At 38.9% G+C, this 14,262-nt stretch overlaps 1 protein-coding gene across 5 annotated transcripts in view; it reads right to left on the bottom strand.

The window, feature by feature from the left end:
* Positions 1-271: 271 nt before the first annotated feature.
* LOC117209250 (serine/threonine-protein kinase S6KL) overlaps positions 272-14,262 on the bottom strand; it is a 67,579-nt gene continuing 53,588 nt past the window's right edge. For 4 of the 5 annotated variants that reach the window (XM_033451035.1, XM_033451038.1, XM_033451034.1 and 1 more), the window contains 2 exons: positions 1,242-1,466; positions 533-946 (listed from right to left, as the gene is read on the bottom strand). In XM_033451035.1, the coding sequence (XP_033306926.1) occupies positions 827-946; positions 1,242-1,466 (345 nt within the window). In that variant the 3' untranslated portion in view covers positions 533-826. Of the gene's footprint in view, positions 947-1,241; positions 1,467-14,262 lie in introns of all 5 variants that reach the window. The other variant, XM_033451036.1, reaches the window with a different exon arrangement.

The raw sequence follows: 14,262 nt of genomic DNA, 5'->3' as shown, positions 1-14,262 counted from the left end.
ACAAATCTTCATATCTCTATAAAAGGCAAAGTAACAAAAGACTGGTTATTATACTGCATATTATCCTTGATATCATGCAACTTTTATTTTTCAAGTATTTTTTAATACAACAAGTAAATTTTGTATTTTCTATTTAATTTAAGATCGTCAAACCAGATTCACTTGATGCTTTATAATCACTATGAATATTAAAAACAGCTTCTTTGGATATTTTTTCTTACTAATCCTATTTATCCAGTAGAGGGAAATGAAAAATTAAAGATTACAGAAATTGCACAGATCACCATCACAACGACAATTTATTTTTATTCTATAGTAAGATACATTTCACTTTCATATGTTTCTTTGCTTTCGCGCCCCATTGCCGATGCAACGGGGTTAGAAAACAGAACTCAAGTATCGAGTACACTGCACACAGAAGCTACAATCGCACATTGACACATCAACATTTTTGATTTTTCGTATTACAAAAGCTCCGCAATTTATTCTTAATTCATAAAAAAAGCCTCTGAACGTTGCAACAATTTTCTTGAAAAATAGCACCAGAGGATAGGAGATTCCGCGTCTTAAGTCAGAGTTAAAAAAATATCACTCTTCGAGCTAGAAAATAATCTAAATAGTTTAAAATCCACGGTAATTCATTCGCTTAAAAGTAATGGATGGCATCGACGACGTTGCTCGATATAAAACTAGCAACGAGCAACAAGCTAACGTTAATAAAAATGTTAGAAAAATAATTGGACAACATCTTTCGGCCAAAATCGATCTGGCTTTACGCTGGAATGACTAAGGACAACAATACTATTTAACGATCACATTGATGAGATCATCGATCCTCGGCGTGAGAAATGCTATCCCCCAAAGAGGAGTCGAAACAGGAGAACTCATTGATCCTGCCCTCCTGCTCAGTTTCGACTTTTCGTCCTAGCAGACGAAACGGAGATTCCTGTAGAAATTTGAAGAATAAATTGTACGAAGGATTGTTTAAATGTCGGTTATGTTGCAAAGCTCTGTCGTAAGCGTAGAATAGAAAAATGTAAATCTTTCAAAAAAGAGACAACTGCTATTTGAATCCAGTTCAGGAAGCCTCTCGCAACTATCTTGTAAATTAAATTCCCTTCAAAAACGTGAACGTGGATATGTAACTCTCATATATGTAAATAAAAAAAGAAGAAAAAAGAGCTCTGTAAAGCGTTATTTTATCAAACGACAGAACATTTCAACGAATCTGATCATCGTACCTTCTTCTGCATGTAACTCTGCACATCGTAACCCATGTAGAAAGCGATCCTCTGCAGACTTAACAGAGACCTCAACCTCAAGCAGGGGTCCGGTTGGAGCATTCGTTTTAACAAATCCTTCGCAGCTGGGGAAATATTTTCCGCGTTTGGTGGCAAAGTTCCAGGTGAAGCATAACCAGTCCCTCTGTCCTCTGGCAGAAGTTCGCTGGATGCACCGGCTGGATACTGCAACCAGAAGATCAGGTGATGTAATTCATTAAAGATTGTTAGTTGAATAAACGGCAACACCATTAAGAAATTGGATTTCATTTTTATGGTTTAATTTATGTATTAAGATTTGTTATCGTTTAGAGATTAAGTCAGTATTTTTTCAAATTCCAAATTTCTAATCATATCACAATATACGTCTATCGGCTTAAAGATTCTTAATACTATTCCAAACACAATAATCCACTGTTACATCACATAATCGATCACGGGGCGCATTCTCCCTAATACGTAAACGTTATTTTACTTGCTCGAATAGAATTGTTAATTAAAGAATTTTCTGCGATAGTAGAATTCTAAGTTGACCCTTTTCCAAATTCCAAACTGTTAATCCACAACGTAGATCTGTTGATCCAAAAGTCCTTGATACTATTTCAAACTTAGCAACCTGCTACATCATCGCATAATTACAGGGTGCATTTCCCTTAGTATATGAACATCGTTCCCCCTTTCTTCAATGAAATTGTTGATTCAAGAGCTTTCTGCAGTAGCAAAATTCTAAATTAACTCTTTTCTAAATTGCAAACCTTTAACCCTCGTTACGTATATCATTCCAGACACCCTTAATAACATCTCAATCTCTTCCAAAGCCAGTAACAACCAATCATTAATCTACTTAATCCATCGCGGAGCGAATTTTTCCCTAATACCACGTCTGGTGAACCCCGAAATACAAGCCGTGGTTCAGCGACCAATTAACAAGCCACACCTGTCCCGACCGCATGGAACCTCGAGCGTTCAAGGGCTTCGGAGACGCGTTTCTCTTGAACGGTGCGGTGTCCATAAATATTTGTTTTTACGAGTGGAAGGTCGGTAGACTAGAGAAGCTATTACCAACGTGGTACTCTAGCCTGTCTAGGTGGTCGGTACCAATACTCGCCACTCCGCTTCGCGCAGGTACAAACGCAGGGTCAACGGCCACTCACGACCCTCAACCTATTCGCTCGTTCATATCCTTCGAGCGTGTGCCACGACCTCGTGCGATCGTCTATCAGCCTATCCACTCTATCCTTATCCCGACGTACGCGTTGCATTTCTCTGCTTATTCATAGCATGCTCGCGATTTTTCCTTTTTCTTTTCACAACTCGACTTTGGGATTAGATTGATCGTTCCTTCCCCGTGTTGCATAAGTTTCAGAGTTTGATCGATGTTAGAGGAATTGGATGTCGGATTGGGTTAAGTTTGCTTGTAATAGGGGATGGGCAAGCGAAAGAACGAGAACGTCGACGATTAATGGAAACGATGGTTACAGTTGGGACGATTCGAGCGTAATGAAGGAGCGGATTCTGCCGAGGATGATTTTACTGGAATTTTGATATAAAAGAGGGTACGAGGTGCTAGGGAAGAGAATTTAAGGCAGAAGATTGTGATTCGAAGCGTAAAATGTAAAGATTGGAGAACTGAAAGTAAGAGGTAAAAATTAAAAGGAAGATCAGTTTCGTGCTACAAAAATATTATTCGGGTTTCCAAATCTGTGTTTGTAAAAAAATAATAATAATAAATAATAGTCGAATTTAGGATTCATACGCACGGCACTATAATTATTTTCCTTTATGTATCATTACATCGTAGTAAGATATTTTGGTACCATTGAACTCTAAAAGTGGTTCAACATAAAATTGTTGAACGGTACTTTTGCATACGAGATAAAATCAAGGCTACGAGGGAACAAGTTTGTTTATTAATTACATATTTAAACCACGGTACTTCATTATCAGCGAGATCTTAATTGACTCCTTGTGGTGCAATTTATCAAAACGTTGCGTCAGATGGAACAGGATTCGCTTTTATTGCGCTATTTTAACCATCGTTTGGCACGAGAATCTCCTCAAATCCTACGTTCTCGCATAATTTCCGTCAAATGGGATTATAGAATTGCGACTCAAAAACAAATTCGTCCCACAAATCTACTCTTCGAAGTAAGTCAGAAATTCTGAATATAGTACGCTGATGTAGTATATACTTCGTTTTGAAAAAGAAAATTTTCTTAACCGGAGAAACATGAAGTTCTGTCAACCAAACGATTATATCTGCCTATCAATTTAAAGCGAAAATATTTCACCATAACTATTCATTCGAGAATCGCAGAAACTGCCCATTAAACTGTGAATTATTATACATTTGTAGGAAATATAAAAATTAAAAAATACATAGATCCGTATAACATACAGGAATCTATAAAATATCCAAAGTACAGTGCTCCTCTATGTGAATGTGTATAAATATTTCCAATCTGTTGATCAAAAATACCTTCTAAAACCTGAGCAGTAGATAACGATAAATATTGAAATCTTGAAACTTGTCCCATAAATTGGCAATAGAAATGTTCGATCTTTCAAGGAATATATTACTACTGAACGGTATAAATCATAAGCAGAACAAGCTGAATCGATAATCAGCGATGACGGTGTTCCTAAATCGTTGTTTACAAGCGCCTGTAGGGAAAGGAAACCGGGAGAGAGGCATGGAAAGACGCGGAAGATCGCTGACCGGAGCGGACGTGATATTTCAATTCGATCTCGCCGGGAACCTTGACCGAGAGTAACGGTACAATAACGATCATTACGAGATCGTAGATAGATGAGGCGCTTTTAAACGACCATGGTTGGGTTCTGCATAGATCAGCGAACGATTCGAAAGTCGATGAAAACGGTTCCAGTCGGTTTCATCTACGCCAGCAAACAACCGATATCTTGTAGCTCGTGATCTTCGGTTCGATGATCCCAGTCTTTCAGTAGGTAAGTAACAGTATCCCTATAAATACTCGATGAAAATTGATTATCGATCGACTTCAGGGAATCATCGCCGACTTTGTTGCAGACCTTGAGTATCCAAACGTGGCGGATCGAATGAAGCGGTACGTTGGAAGATAGTTGAAGATTGCTTGACGATGAATGTTTTCTTTATTTTTATATTTTTATATTTACGCGCTATATTACTCGCTACCTAAAATATGCATGATCGCTATATTATAAAAGAAGAATCACTAAACTCGTAATTAGAAAGAATCCAGTGATGAAAATTAATAAAAATCAAAGACACATGTTTCGTATCCGATCAAACCTATTTTACTTCGCATGTCATTAACAAAGAGTGCAAAAGTGAGAACTAAATTAATAATAATCGCAAAAATAAACCTAGATATAATAATAACAAACAACAAAATTATGCCTCGCTTATTTTCTCCAGAATGGCAATAAATCATCGCTCATGCAGCCTCTTAAATCCCAAACGCTGCGAACTATTCATGAATCGTCCCCGAAGAGGCATTTAAAATACCAATGCCCCATTATCAAATCTTCCTCCATCCTCTCTAACACGAAACTTCCTAAATCGCCCATTCAATTGACGAGGCAAATATACGAAACAGCCGGCAATCTCCGGCGGTTGAACAGAGTAAACAGAATCTCTCGTGACGACTTCCGCGTCTTCGTAGCACCTCCATATCGCGTTGGAGGTGCTTCTCGTCTTCGTCGAAGTCATCTCTCGAGACTAGGAAAAAAAATCAGCAGTTCGTTGAACCTGACGGCGTTTCTCGAAACGACTCTTTTATTTTTTTCCTCGTCCGACGAAAAAGAATTTCAGCAGAAAAAGAAAGAAAAGGAGAAGCTTCGAGCCTAGAACGATATACGCGAGCGTGCCACGTTCACCGGTGAATTCCAGTCGGACAGAGGCTAGGCCAGCTAATTGCTGAGCAAACCTCAGCTGCATTCACCGACGACGTGGATATGTTCGTTAGCACTCTTCAAGTCGGTACTTCGTCGGACTCGCGTTTCGTCTTGCTCTAAACGCGGCGTTAAGACTCCTGAAGATTACAGGAAACGTCCACCATATTGGCAAGTAAGTTTATTTACCGGAGATAGAGAAGCTGTGGTGAAGTTTCACTGAAAATGAGAAGAGTACGAGAAGAAGAAGCGCATTAACAGGGATGAAGTCAATGTTTACGATAGGTTTTGTAATTTTGAAAAATGTATGGTTTAGTGTGAAGTAGTTGCTGTACTGAACGAAGTTGAAAATCAAAATGAAGGGAAGTGTGAGTTTGCTACTGTGACTGCGACGCAAAGATGAAGAATGTTGTTTTATAGCCGTGAGAATGCCAAGTATCAATATTTGATTTTTGGTGGAGTTTTCGAATTAATTATTCACGCCTTAAAAGCAGTACCGAATTAGTATACGTAGTGACAGAAGAACTTAAATAGATTTCTTTTTGTGATTGTACAATCTCTATCGTACGTGGTATATCTGTGAAAAGAATTTTTTAAGAAATATTTTAGCGTGTTATTTTCAATCGCGCGTGTTTCGAAATAAGAAGAAGTCGGTATTTCCTAGAAAAACCAACACCGATTATATTTGATATTGTTCTTTAGCTTGTATACAAAACGATAATAAACAGTAATACAAGCATTTAATTTAATTTAAGATTAATTTTAAACGGTGATGGCATTATAATGAAAACCATCGTAAACAAGACGTTTAAGTTTATCTGCGTTGAAATCAACGACATTCATCAAAATTGAAACCGGAGGAAAAAATGTTTTCTGCGCAAAACAATAGAACACCATAATTAGAAGACGTAGCTCGAAGAAGATAGAATCCTCGTATACCTCGCGACGTTTGCGAACAATCGTGGGAAGGTTTTCGCGCGAAAAGAGGAAACGCGTGATTTCTGGACTGCACATATAAAACTAATACGTCATTTCCTGTGCATGCCAGTCAAGTTTATTCGTTAACGTTGCCATAATCGCAACGTTTGAAACGATAGCGTTTGTGCTATGAGACCTGTGCAATGAGACGCGCTACATTTTATGGTTAGTATCGTGCAAACATACGCATAATAGCGCTTAGTGCGGGGGCCCTTCAGGATCTTTATGAAACCCTCGAAACCTTTTCCGCTCGCCTGCCTTTGCCACTACGGCCAGTCGGCGAATAGACGTTTTCACAGACGTACAACTTCAATCTCCCGTGAGAATTGTCACAGTTGAATTGCTCGCGGTGCCTAACCGTGCAGGGAAAGCGATTATCATCGGGAAATGCTTTTCTTCTCGTTGGAATGTGCTTCTTATTGTCATTCTGGCAAAAAAGTAAATGATAGAATAAACGTTTGGTGTTTTTAATGCTTGCGGTAATTGTAATTTCATGGTTCTATGGTTTTGTTATTTTATAGTTTGATGATTGAATGAAAAAGACAGAAGTTTGGCTTGCGTTAGATTGATTGGAATTCGATTTTATCAAAAATGTCCGGGGTAATAGAACAATCACTTTTCTAATGCTGAGTTACAAATATAATTTATATTAAATTTTACGTTAAAAAGATTGTCAATATTTAAGATATCCATGTTTTCTGATTACTGAATTAAGTAACATTCACAACGAAGTTAGACGGCAAAGATACATCTGACAAAAAAGAACGCCGCTTCCAGACAGTAGAGATGAAATTTCAACAACGATGAATATTAGTTCAAATATTAATATTAAACAAATGTTTTACTGTGTTAATCATCAACACCGTTACGTTCTTCTAATTTGTTTTCTGATTCTCTTCTGTATGTCAGTAATATCAACTTCGATGCTTAGTAAAGTAGAAGATTATTGGATTATTGAGACGAATCTTTAACTGTCGGTTAATACCAGACATTTGTCTCGAAGCTGCACAGTGCACACGCATCGATGGGATGCGCAATGATGCATCGAATATGCGACGAGCGGATGTCACGAAACGGAGAGGAAACCCGAAGATAGACTGACTGAGCACGTGTCTTATGTCTGCAATCGCAATGGTCTCGTATTTTCGCGCGTATGCTTTCTCCCACTTATACTCGTTGTGTCATTAATTATCTGCGAATGTCTCTTTATAAAGAAGAGTCGGTTATCTTAAGGATCCTTTGTGACAGAATCATTTGTTTCACAATGCCGATCAATTAAATGTGAATCAGTCGATGATGATTATTTGCAACGGTGGTAATTGCACAATTAAATTTTCTTTTCTTAAACCGATCGACAAGTTTCGATTTCAGAGAAACAATTATCCCGAAGAATATTCCAATACGCAACAAATCTTCGTGATAGATGAATATAAACAACCGGTTTTGTCGAACCATGTCAAGAACACATACAATTACTCCCTGCAATCGATAATAAAACATTAACTTCAGAATCCAAGAGAGGAAATAAAAAATAACAATGTAGGAATCGATGTGCTCATCGAGTATGCATGTCGAGATCTATCGATAATGAGTTTTCAAAATTGACGATTTCGCGCGGTTCTACGAAGGAACTTAAACTACGAAGCGAAAATTTCCCTAGATCGATGCAAAATATTCATAGCGACCGTGCAACATTTTACTGCGAAAGATTCACCACGTTATAATAAGTGAATGCCTACCCGAAAAGTGACGCTAATTTAAAAAAAAAAAAAGAGGGACGTTTTTTTGTCGCTATGAATTCATGACAGACAAACTCTTGATCCAACATACGAACGTGAAATATTAGCAGTTAAAATTCCGCGTCTCGATGTAAATACATAGGCGAATTTCGTTGTTGCTATGAATATTTCACGTTAGTCCGGAGGATCCTTACAGAAAGGGGAGCGTAAGAGAGGGCCATCACCGATCGACATTACGACGTGCAGGCTTGTTTCCCGCGAAGGTGCATCGACCAGGAGGCAGGTTCTATTCCCGTCACGATGACTGTGTTCTCACGACAGAAACTGCAAATAGAAACTGGTGATTACGAATCCATCATCGGCATCGACCGTCGGAGGTGGAGTCCTTGTCAGGAATTCCTGTGTCGCGGGGTTTCTTGTCGGTCAAAGGATACGAGAAACTAGAAATACATGCACGAGCGGGGAAAACACGCATCTTTCTACTGATATTTCAGTGAATAGTTAAGAGAGTACGTTTAGAAAAGATTTTTCCATACATAATGGAAAAAGTTATACTTGCAAATAAATCTTTAAATAGATATTTAAACCCGTTCTCGTTTCTAGCTTACTTCCCTAAATGATAAGCTCATTTCGACTTTTGATCAAGTTCACTATCATCATGATCAACTGGAAAAAAGATAAAAATAGAACTTAAGCAAACTTTAACGATGACTCCTTCAGGTATACAGAGACCAAGGAACTTGTTTTAACAATACTGCTCGAAGAAACTTTGTTTTTTAAAAATCCTTATAGCATATTTTCAATAATTAAAAGAAAGGAAGTTTACTACTTTTAAAAAGTACCTACTTACAATTTATTCATTTATACTGACAGTATAGTTATTCACCCTGTAACAACTGTGAAACAGAAACGGTATAATCCGATATAATTGTACCGAAGAAGCATTGCAATGAATAGGAATCGCATCCTCGTAGCCGAAGAGGTGAAACGCATCAAAATATGCAAGACGATTAGACCGAAATAAACACGGAGCTCTCACGAGCAACATTTATTCTCCATTACCTTAAACAGCCTTACCCCGGCTTCAAATGACTCGAGTCCATAAAATCAAGAATAGCACAGAGAGAAATAAAGGACAATGGGGTTTGTGTAAGAGAAGCAACGAACGCGAGAAGGAAGGATGCGAAAATCTAAGAAAAAACGAGAAACCGGCGGAATCATGGGGAAAAGAAGAAAGCGAGGAAAGAGGAAGAAGGACCGGTCGTGTACTTAACACAGCGTCGGACATTAACTTCCCATTAACTGTCGGCCATTAAAGGAGCCAGGAGAAGGCAGCGCACCGCTGGCGCCAGGAGTAATCGGCATCAGGTACTAGGCGCCCCGTGCTATCCGCGTACAACTCTTCAAGGCTATTTATAAACCTGCCCCGTTGCTGCAGGCGAACTTCACGTGGATAAACCCGCGATAAAATCCCCTTTCGGCGGCAAATCGCAGTAGGATCCATGAGTTTCACCACCGGTTCTCAGGTTTCTACGTTGCTAGAGTCGTCCTTGATCGTATCCTCGATTATAATAGGAAAACAGAAAAAAGAGGAGGGGGTGGAATTCGATGTTTATGACGTTGTTAAAGTTAAAAAACCAATTTAACGGAATTATTAGAAAACATTGACAATTATTTTTAAAAAAGCGTTAACTTCGAGGGGATGCGTAATAACCCTCGGAATTAAGTTTTGATGAAGATTAATTAGAATTTGAACGTTCAGAGAAAGTGGTAGATTAATTGATATGTGGGGATTTTAGAACGTAGTGTAGATGGTAAATTAATCGATATCTGAGGATATGCCGAAGTTGAGAGATTACCTAATTCATATTTCAAGTTTTGGGGAACATGGTACATTAATTGACTGGTTGATATATTGAGACAATAATTAGCTGAATCAATTATGTGGATATAGTATCTTAATAGTATCTATCATAAAATACATCCTTGCTTCCTAATGGTTATTAAAGACGTACAGGTACATTGGTCGCAAAACGTACAGAACGAATGACGCTTTAGTGGTCAGAACCAAAACCTGCTTCATCAGCATGAATAATATTTATTATCTCTTATTTCTAAAAATACTTCCAGCGTAAGCTAAATATAAATATCTCGCGAAAGAAACACGAAGCAAATTACATCCACTCATTTTCAATTACTAACAAACCCTAAGAACCATTTTTCGAAGAACCACCCGTAAATTAACCCTATTACAATAAAACAGAGTTAAAATGACCACCGAAGTGGCCGTACAATTTCATCGGAAGAAAGAAGGAATGATTGAAGAGTCAGGCGCGCAAAAAGGCAGGATTGAATTCATTATTCGAGGCAATTCCGGAGGACGACCTGACAAAGCGTCGCCGAGAGGCAGTCATCAAGGTAGCGTGACACTCGAGTACCTAATCGCGACTCATTCGAATGCTCGCGCTCGTCCTCTGGCAAAAGGGAAGTCGGGGCAAGTGCATGCGAGAGGCTCGAGGCCGTCGAGGACAGTAATTTCGATGAAAATCGATAAGTCAAGGGGGAGAGCAGACGAGAGGAAAGGGGGCACACGGAGGACGCGGCAATCAAGCCGCAGAAAACCGTGATATTCCCCCCTTAACTGGTCGGTGGCCAACATTTCCTCACGTACGATCGCGCGCGAACGCGCAACGATCTAGGATCTATAAATAGCCGAGGCGTGCATAAAGCGCGATCGAAGGATTTCGTGGCATAAGAAGAAGAAGAGAAAAGCTAGTCTGACTGAGGGAACTTGCGAGCCGGTTGGATAATTATCGCGAGAAGGGACGGACAGAGACGATAGAAGCGTTTCAACGGTGTGTGTCGTGGTCCGAAGAAGTGTAACGAGTTACCAGTCCAACCAACACAGCCTTCGTTCTAACTAATATTTAGGATCTATAAATAGCAAGATATGGACCTGGAAGAACGCACGTCCTGTCCTTGCCTGAACTGGTATCCTCTGGTGTGCCGACGCAGCCTACAGCAGGTTCTGTTTGCCTGCTTCTTACGGATGAATTATGCAATTATTCCAGTCAATCTTCCTTCTACGCGGTGTTATATTCAAGGAAAATAAACGGCGTCATGATACGACCGGATAGGAGGTAAGTTACTTTCAGATTGACACTGGTATGTGCGCTCCGATTTCAGGTTTAGATATGTTTGATGAGTACTTCAGTATCGGTGGACATGATGGAAGTTGAATCAATTGGGATCTATAGCTTCCTTATTAATCAACTGTAGAGTGTATTAGATTGCATACTAAATTTTATAACACAACTGTATAGCGCAACTAACTACAGCATTTGTTAAATTTATCTAATTCCAATGCACTCCGACAGAAATTTCAAAGTGATAAGAAAATATAAATTCACCGCTGATATCTAATTCCGCAGTGAAGATTCAAATACGCATATATACAATGTGCAATAAAACTGTTTCTGTCGATGAACATCTGTGATTCCTTTTTTTTTCTTTTTTAATTGGCTGTGACTTCCATTAAAACCTGATACCAATACTTTTCTACAATAAAATCTCAGACCCGCAACAAAATGCAAATTCACCACTACCAATATCCAATGGTACATCAAAATTCAACAATATTATACAATATCGAAAACCAAAATTACTCCAATCCAAAGCTCCTTCTTCTCTTTAAGTAGACGTCAATCAAATCATCCAAAAAAGAAGGATAAGAGAGAACTGGAAGTCCGAAAGTTCAATGATCAAGACCCGTTTCAACCTTGGTCCAGAAGACAACGACCATACCAAGCGGTTTCGAAAATCCATAACATGGTAGTCGATCGAGAATGGGTAATATGGTCGCGTTCCAGGGAAAACGAGGCGTGCATCGTTGCATCGGCGCGATGCAGCACGCACGCGAACACAAACACACTTGGGCAAGTAATACCCAAGATCTATAAATAGCCTTGTCGAGGGTGCAGTAGGCATCTCGAAAGGGGAGGTGCACGCGCTGCACGCGAGGTGTCTTTTCCTCCTGAGGATAGGAAAAAGGAGGATCGACTGGTTCAGCTCGAATGCCTTCTTCGGCATAGGCGCCAGAGCATCGTAAACCCAGAAGATCGCCGAGCTCCGTTTTTTCGCGGCAGTGGGACCAATACGGGGCCGTGTTCAACCAACCACAAGGGCTTTACCATCGAACAACTTAATTCTACATAATTACAGAGATAAACGAAGTGCATTTGTTCGCGAACGTTCGGCCGATTCGAAGAATCTCGATGCGAGTGTCGAGGCTTCGTGTAACGCGGGTAACCGAATTGAAATAATATTTATAAAGTTGTTTGTTATTTGTGAATCTAAAATGATGTATTAATATACTAAGGAAGAATTAGGTGAATATGAATAATCATCAAGTAATTCTTACTATCATTAAGAATCACGATTTCATTCAAACTCTTCGGCAATGAAGGACTTAAACATTATAATATTACATGCAATTATAATTATAATATTAAATATATAAATATAATATTATTGTAATAATGTTGTCAATTACGTGTCATCAAATTAAATGCTTTTCATTTTATATTCTCCTTGCTTAAGTACAATGATCTATTTATACGTGTGAATTTTGTATTAATATTAATGAAATATACAGATGCTATGTAAATATTTAAGCAGGATATTTCGAATCAAGATTTTCCAGTTACGCCTCGAAAAATCTAAGAAGTGTTTCTAAACACTAGCTTCGAAGGCTTCAAACACCTTATACTTGATAATTATATCGTTATTCTAAGACACTTGCTATTACCAACTTCCTTTCACATTATAATTGTACCATAAAGATAGATAAAGTACGTTACAGTAAAATATGATCCACTCGTTGGTATAAATATGAAAGTATTTGATTGCATTACTTGAATATAATAGTACATTGTACATAAGAACAGCACTATACTAACACACTATGTTTTATACATTTCTGTACTTTTATCAAGTTTATATAACGATTGGACAAATACCTTTGCATAACAACACACAAGTTATGCTTTCTTACATAACAGTATTTATTGCGGACAAATCGATCAAAGATCTACAGACTATATATCCAGTAATCTAATGGCATGTGAATATTATATTTTTTAAATTCAAGCGACAGACAAGAAAGAATCTGATCTAATCTTAAACAATTTATCCTTCGATGTACACTTCAAGTACGATACAAAGAAAGATATGTTAATTTTATGTCTGTGCGCCCTAACGAAAGCTCTGATTCAAAAAACACGACATAAAAGGATAAGTATAAAAAAGTAGCTAATGCTAATTACGTCTTATAAAAAAAATGATTACATATTTTGTTAGAAAAAGACAGTTATTTATAAGATAAAGAATCTTGCAGATAGCAATCATTTCGTTATCTGTCGCATTTCTCATTCCCCTATTCTACGCCACTGTACCGGAGGCCCTCCGCATTGGACACAGGTAGGCTAGCTTCTGTTCGCTCGGCCTCCAGAAAGGAAGTAGCGTAACGAGATGGCGTTCCCGACAAGCTTACAGAGATGCACCGACCGCGGTGCATCTTTGATGCGCTCCGGTATCGCGGCACTGCAAACCGCAGCGAATTTTTATCCGCGAAAGGGGGATACGGGGAACGAGGGCGAAGAAGAGGACAACAGGACAGATCTGGTTTGCCTTGCGAAGGTTTTCTTGTTTCCTACGACACGACCATACGCGATCTTAGCTGTTTTGACTCTAGAAAAATTCATTCCTTATATTATTACTGGAAAGATGGCTGATGACACAGAGGCAAAACATGTTCTTTGCTCTTCCTTTCGTCCGTAATGTGTTAGTTGCCTTTCATCGCAAAAGAAATGTGATAATTTCCATTGATAAATCAAGAAGGAATTAACAGACAGCAAAGATATATTGTCAAATAACCAACCACCGTTTAACATTCTAGCCGTAACTGATAATTACATCGATCAAATTAATTTTCATGCATACTAACCGAATACGTGCCACGAAGATTGTTTCGTTGCAAGTCGTAAATCGTTTTGTAAAAGTTTCCGTGCGGTAGCCAGGGGCAGAAAAGGAGCAACGTATACAGCACATTGTTTGCGATGAACGTTCTCCCCAGGCGTCACTGATCGTCGACGATATTTTTTCCATGTAACACTTGCCTCCCGCAGAGAGGAAGAAAGGAAAACGAGAGAGAGAACGAGAGAGAAGGAGATACGAAAGCAATGCAAAGCCGGTTTACCTTGCGAAGGTTTTCTTACGTCCCGGAGACGCTACCCTCGACAGTCGCCCTGTCGGCAATCGCGCAGAAGCTGCCATTCGTGACAGCTTTTTGTCTGAAACCAGACAATCCACGG

The sequence above is a fragment of the Bombus bifarius genome, unplaced genomic scaffold (assembly GCF_011952205.1).
Source record: "Bombus bifarius isolate JDL3187 unplaced genomic scaffold, Bbif_JDL3187 scf7180000008166, whole genome shotgun sequence".
Lineage (NCBI taxonomy): Eukaryota > Metazoa > Arthropoda > Insecta > Hymenoptera > Apidae > Bombus > Bombus bifarius.
Note: the sequence above shows the minus strand (reverse complement) of the source record. Positions and strands in the feature narration are given on the sequence as shown.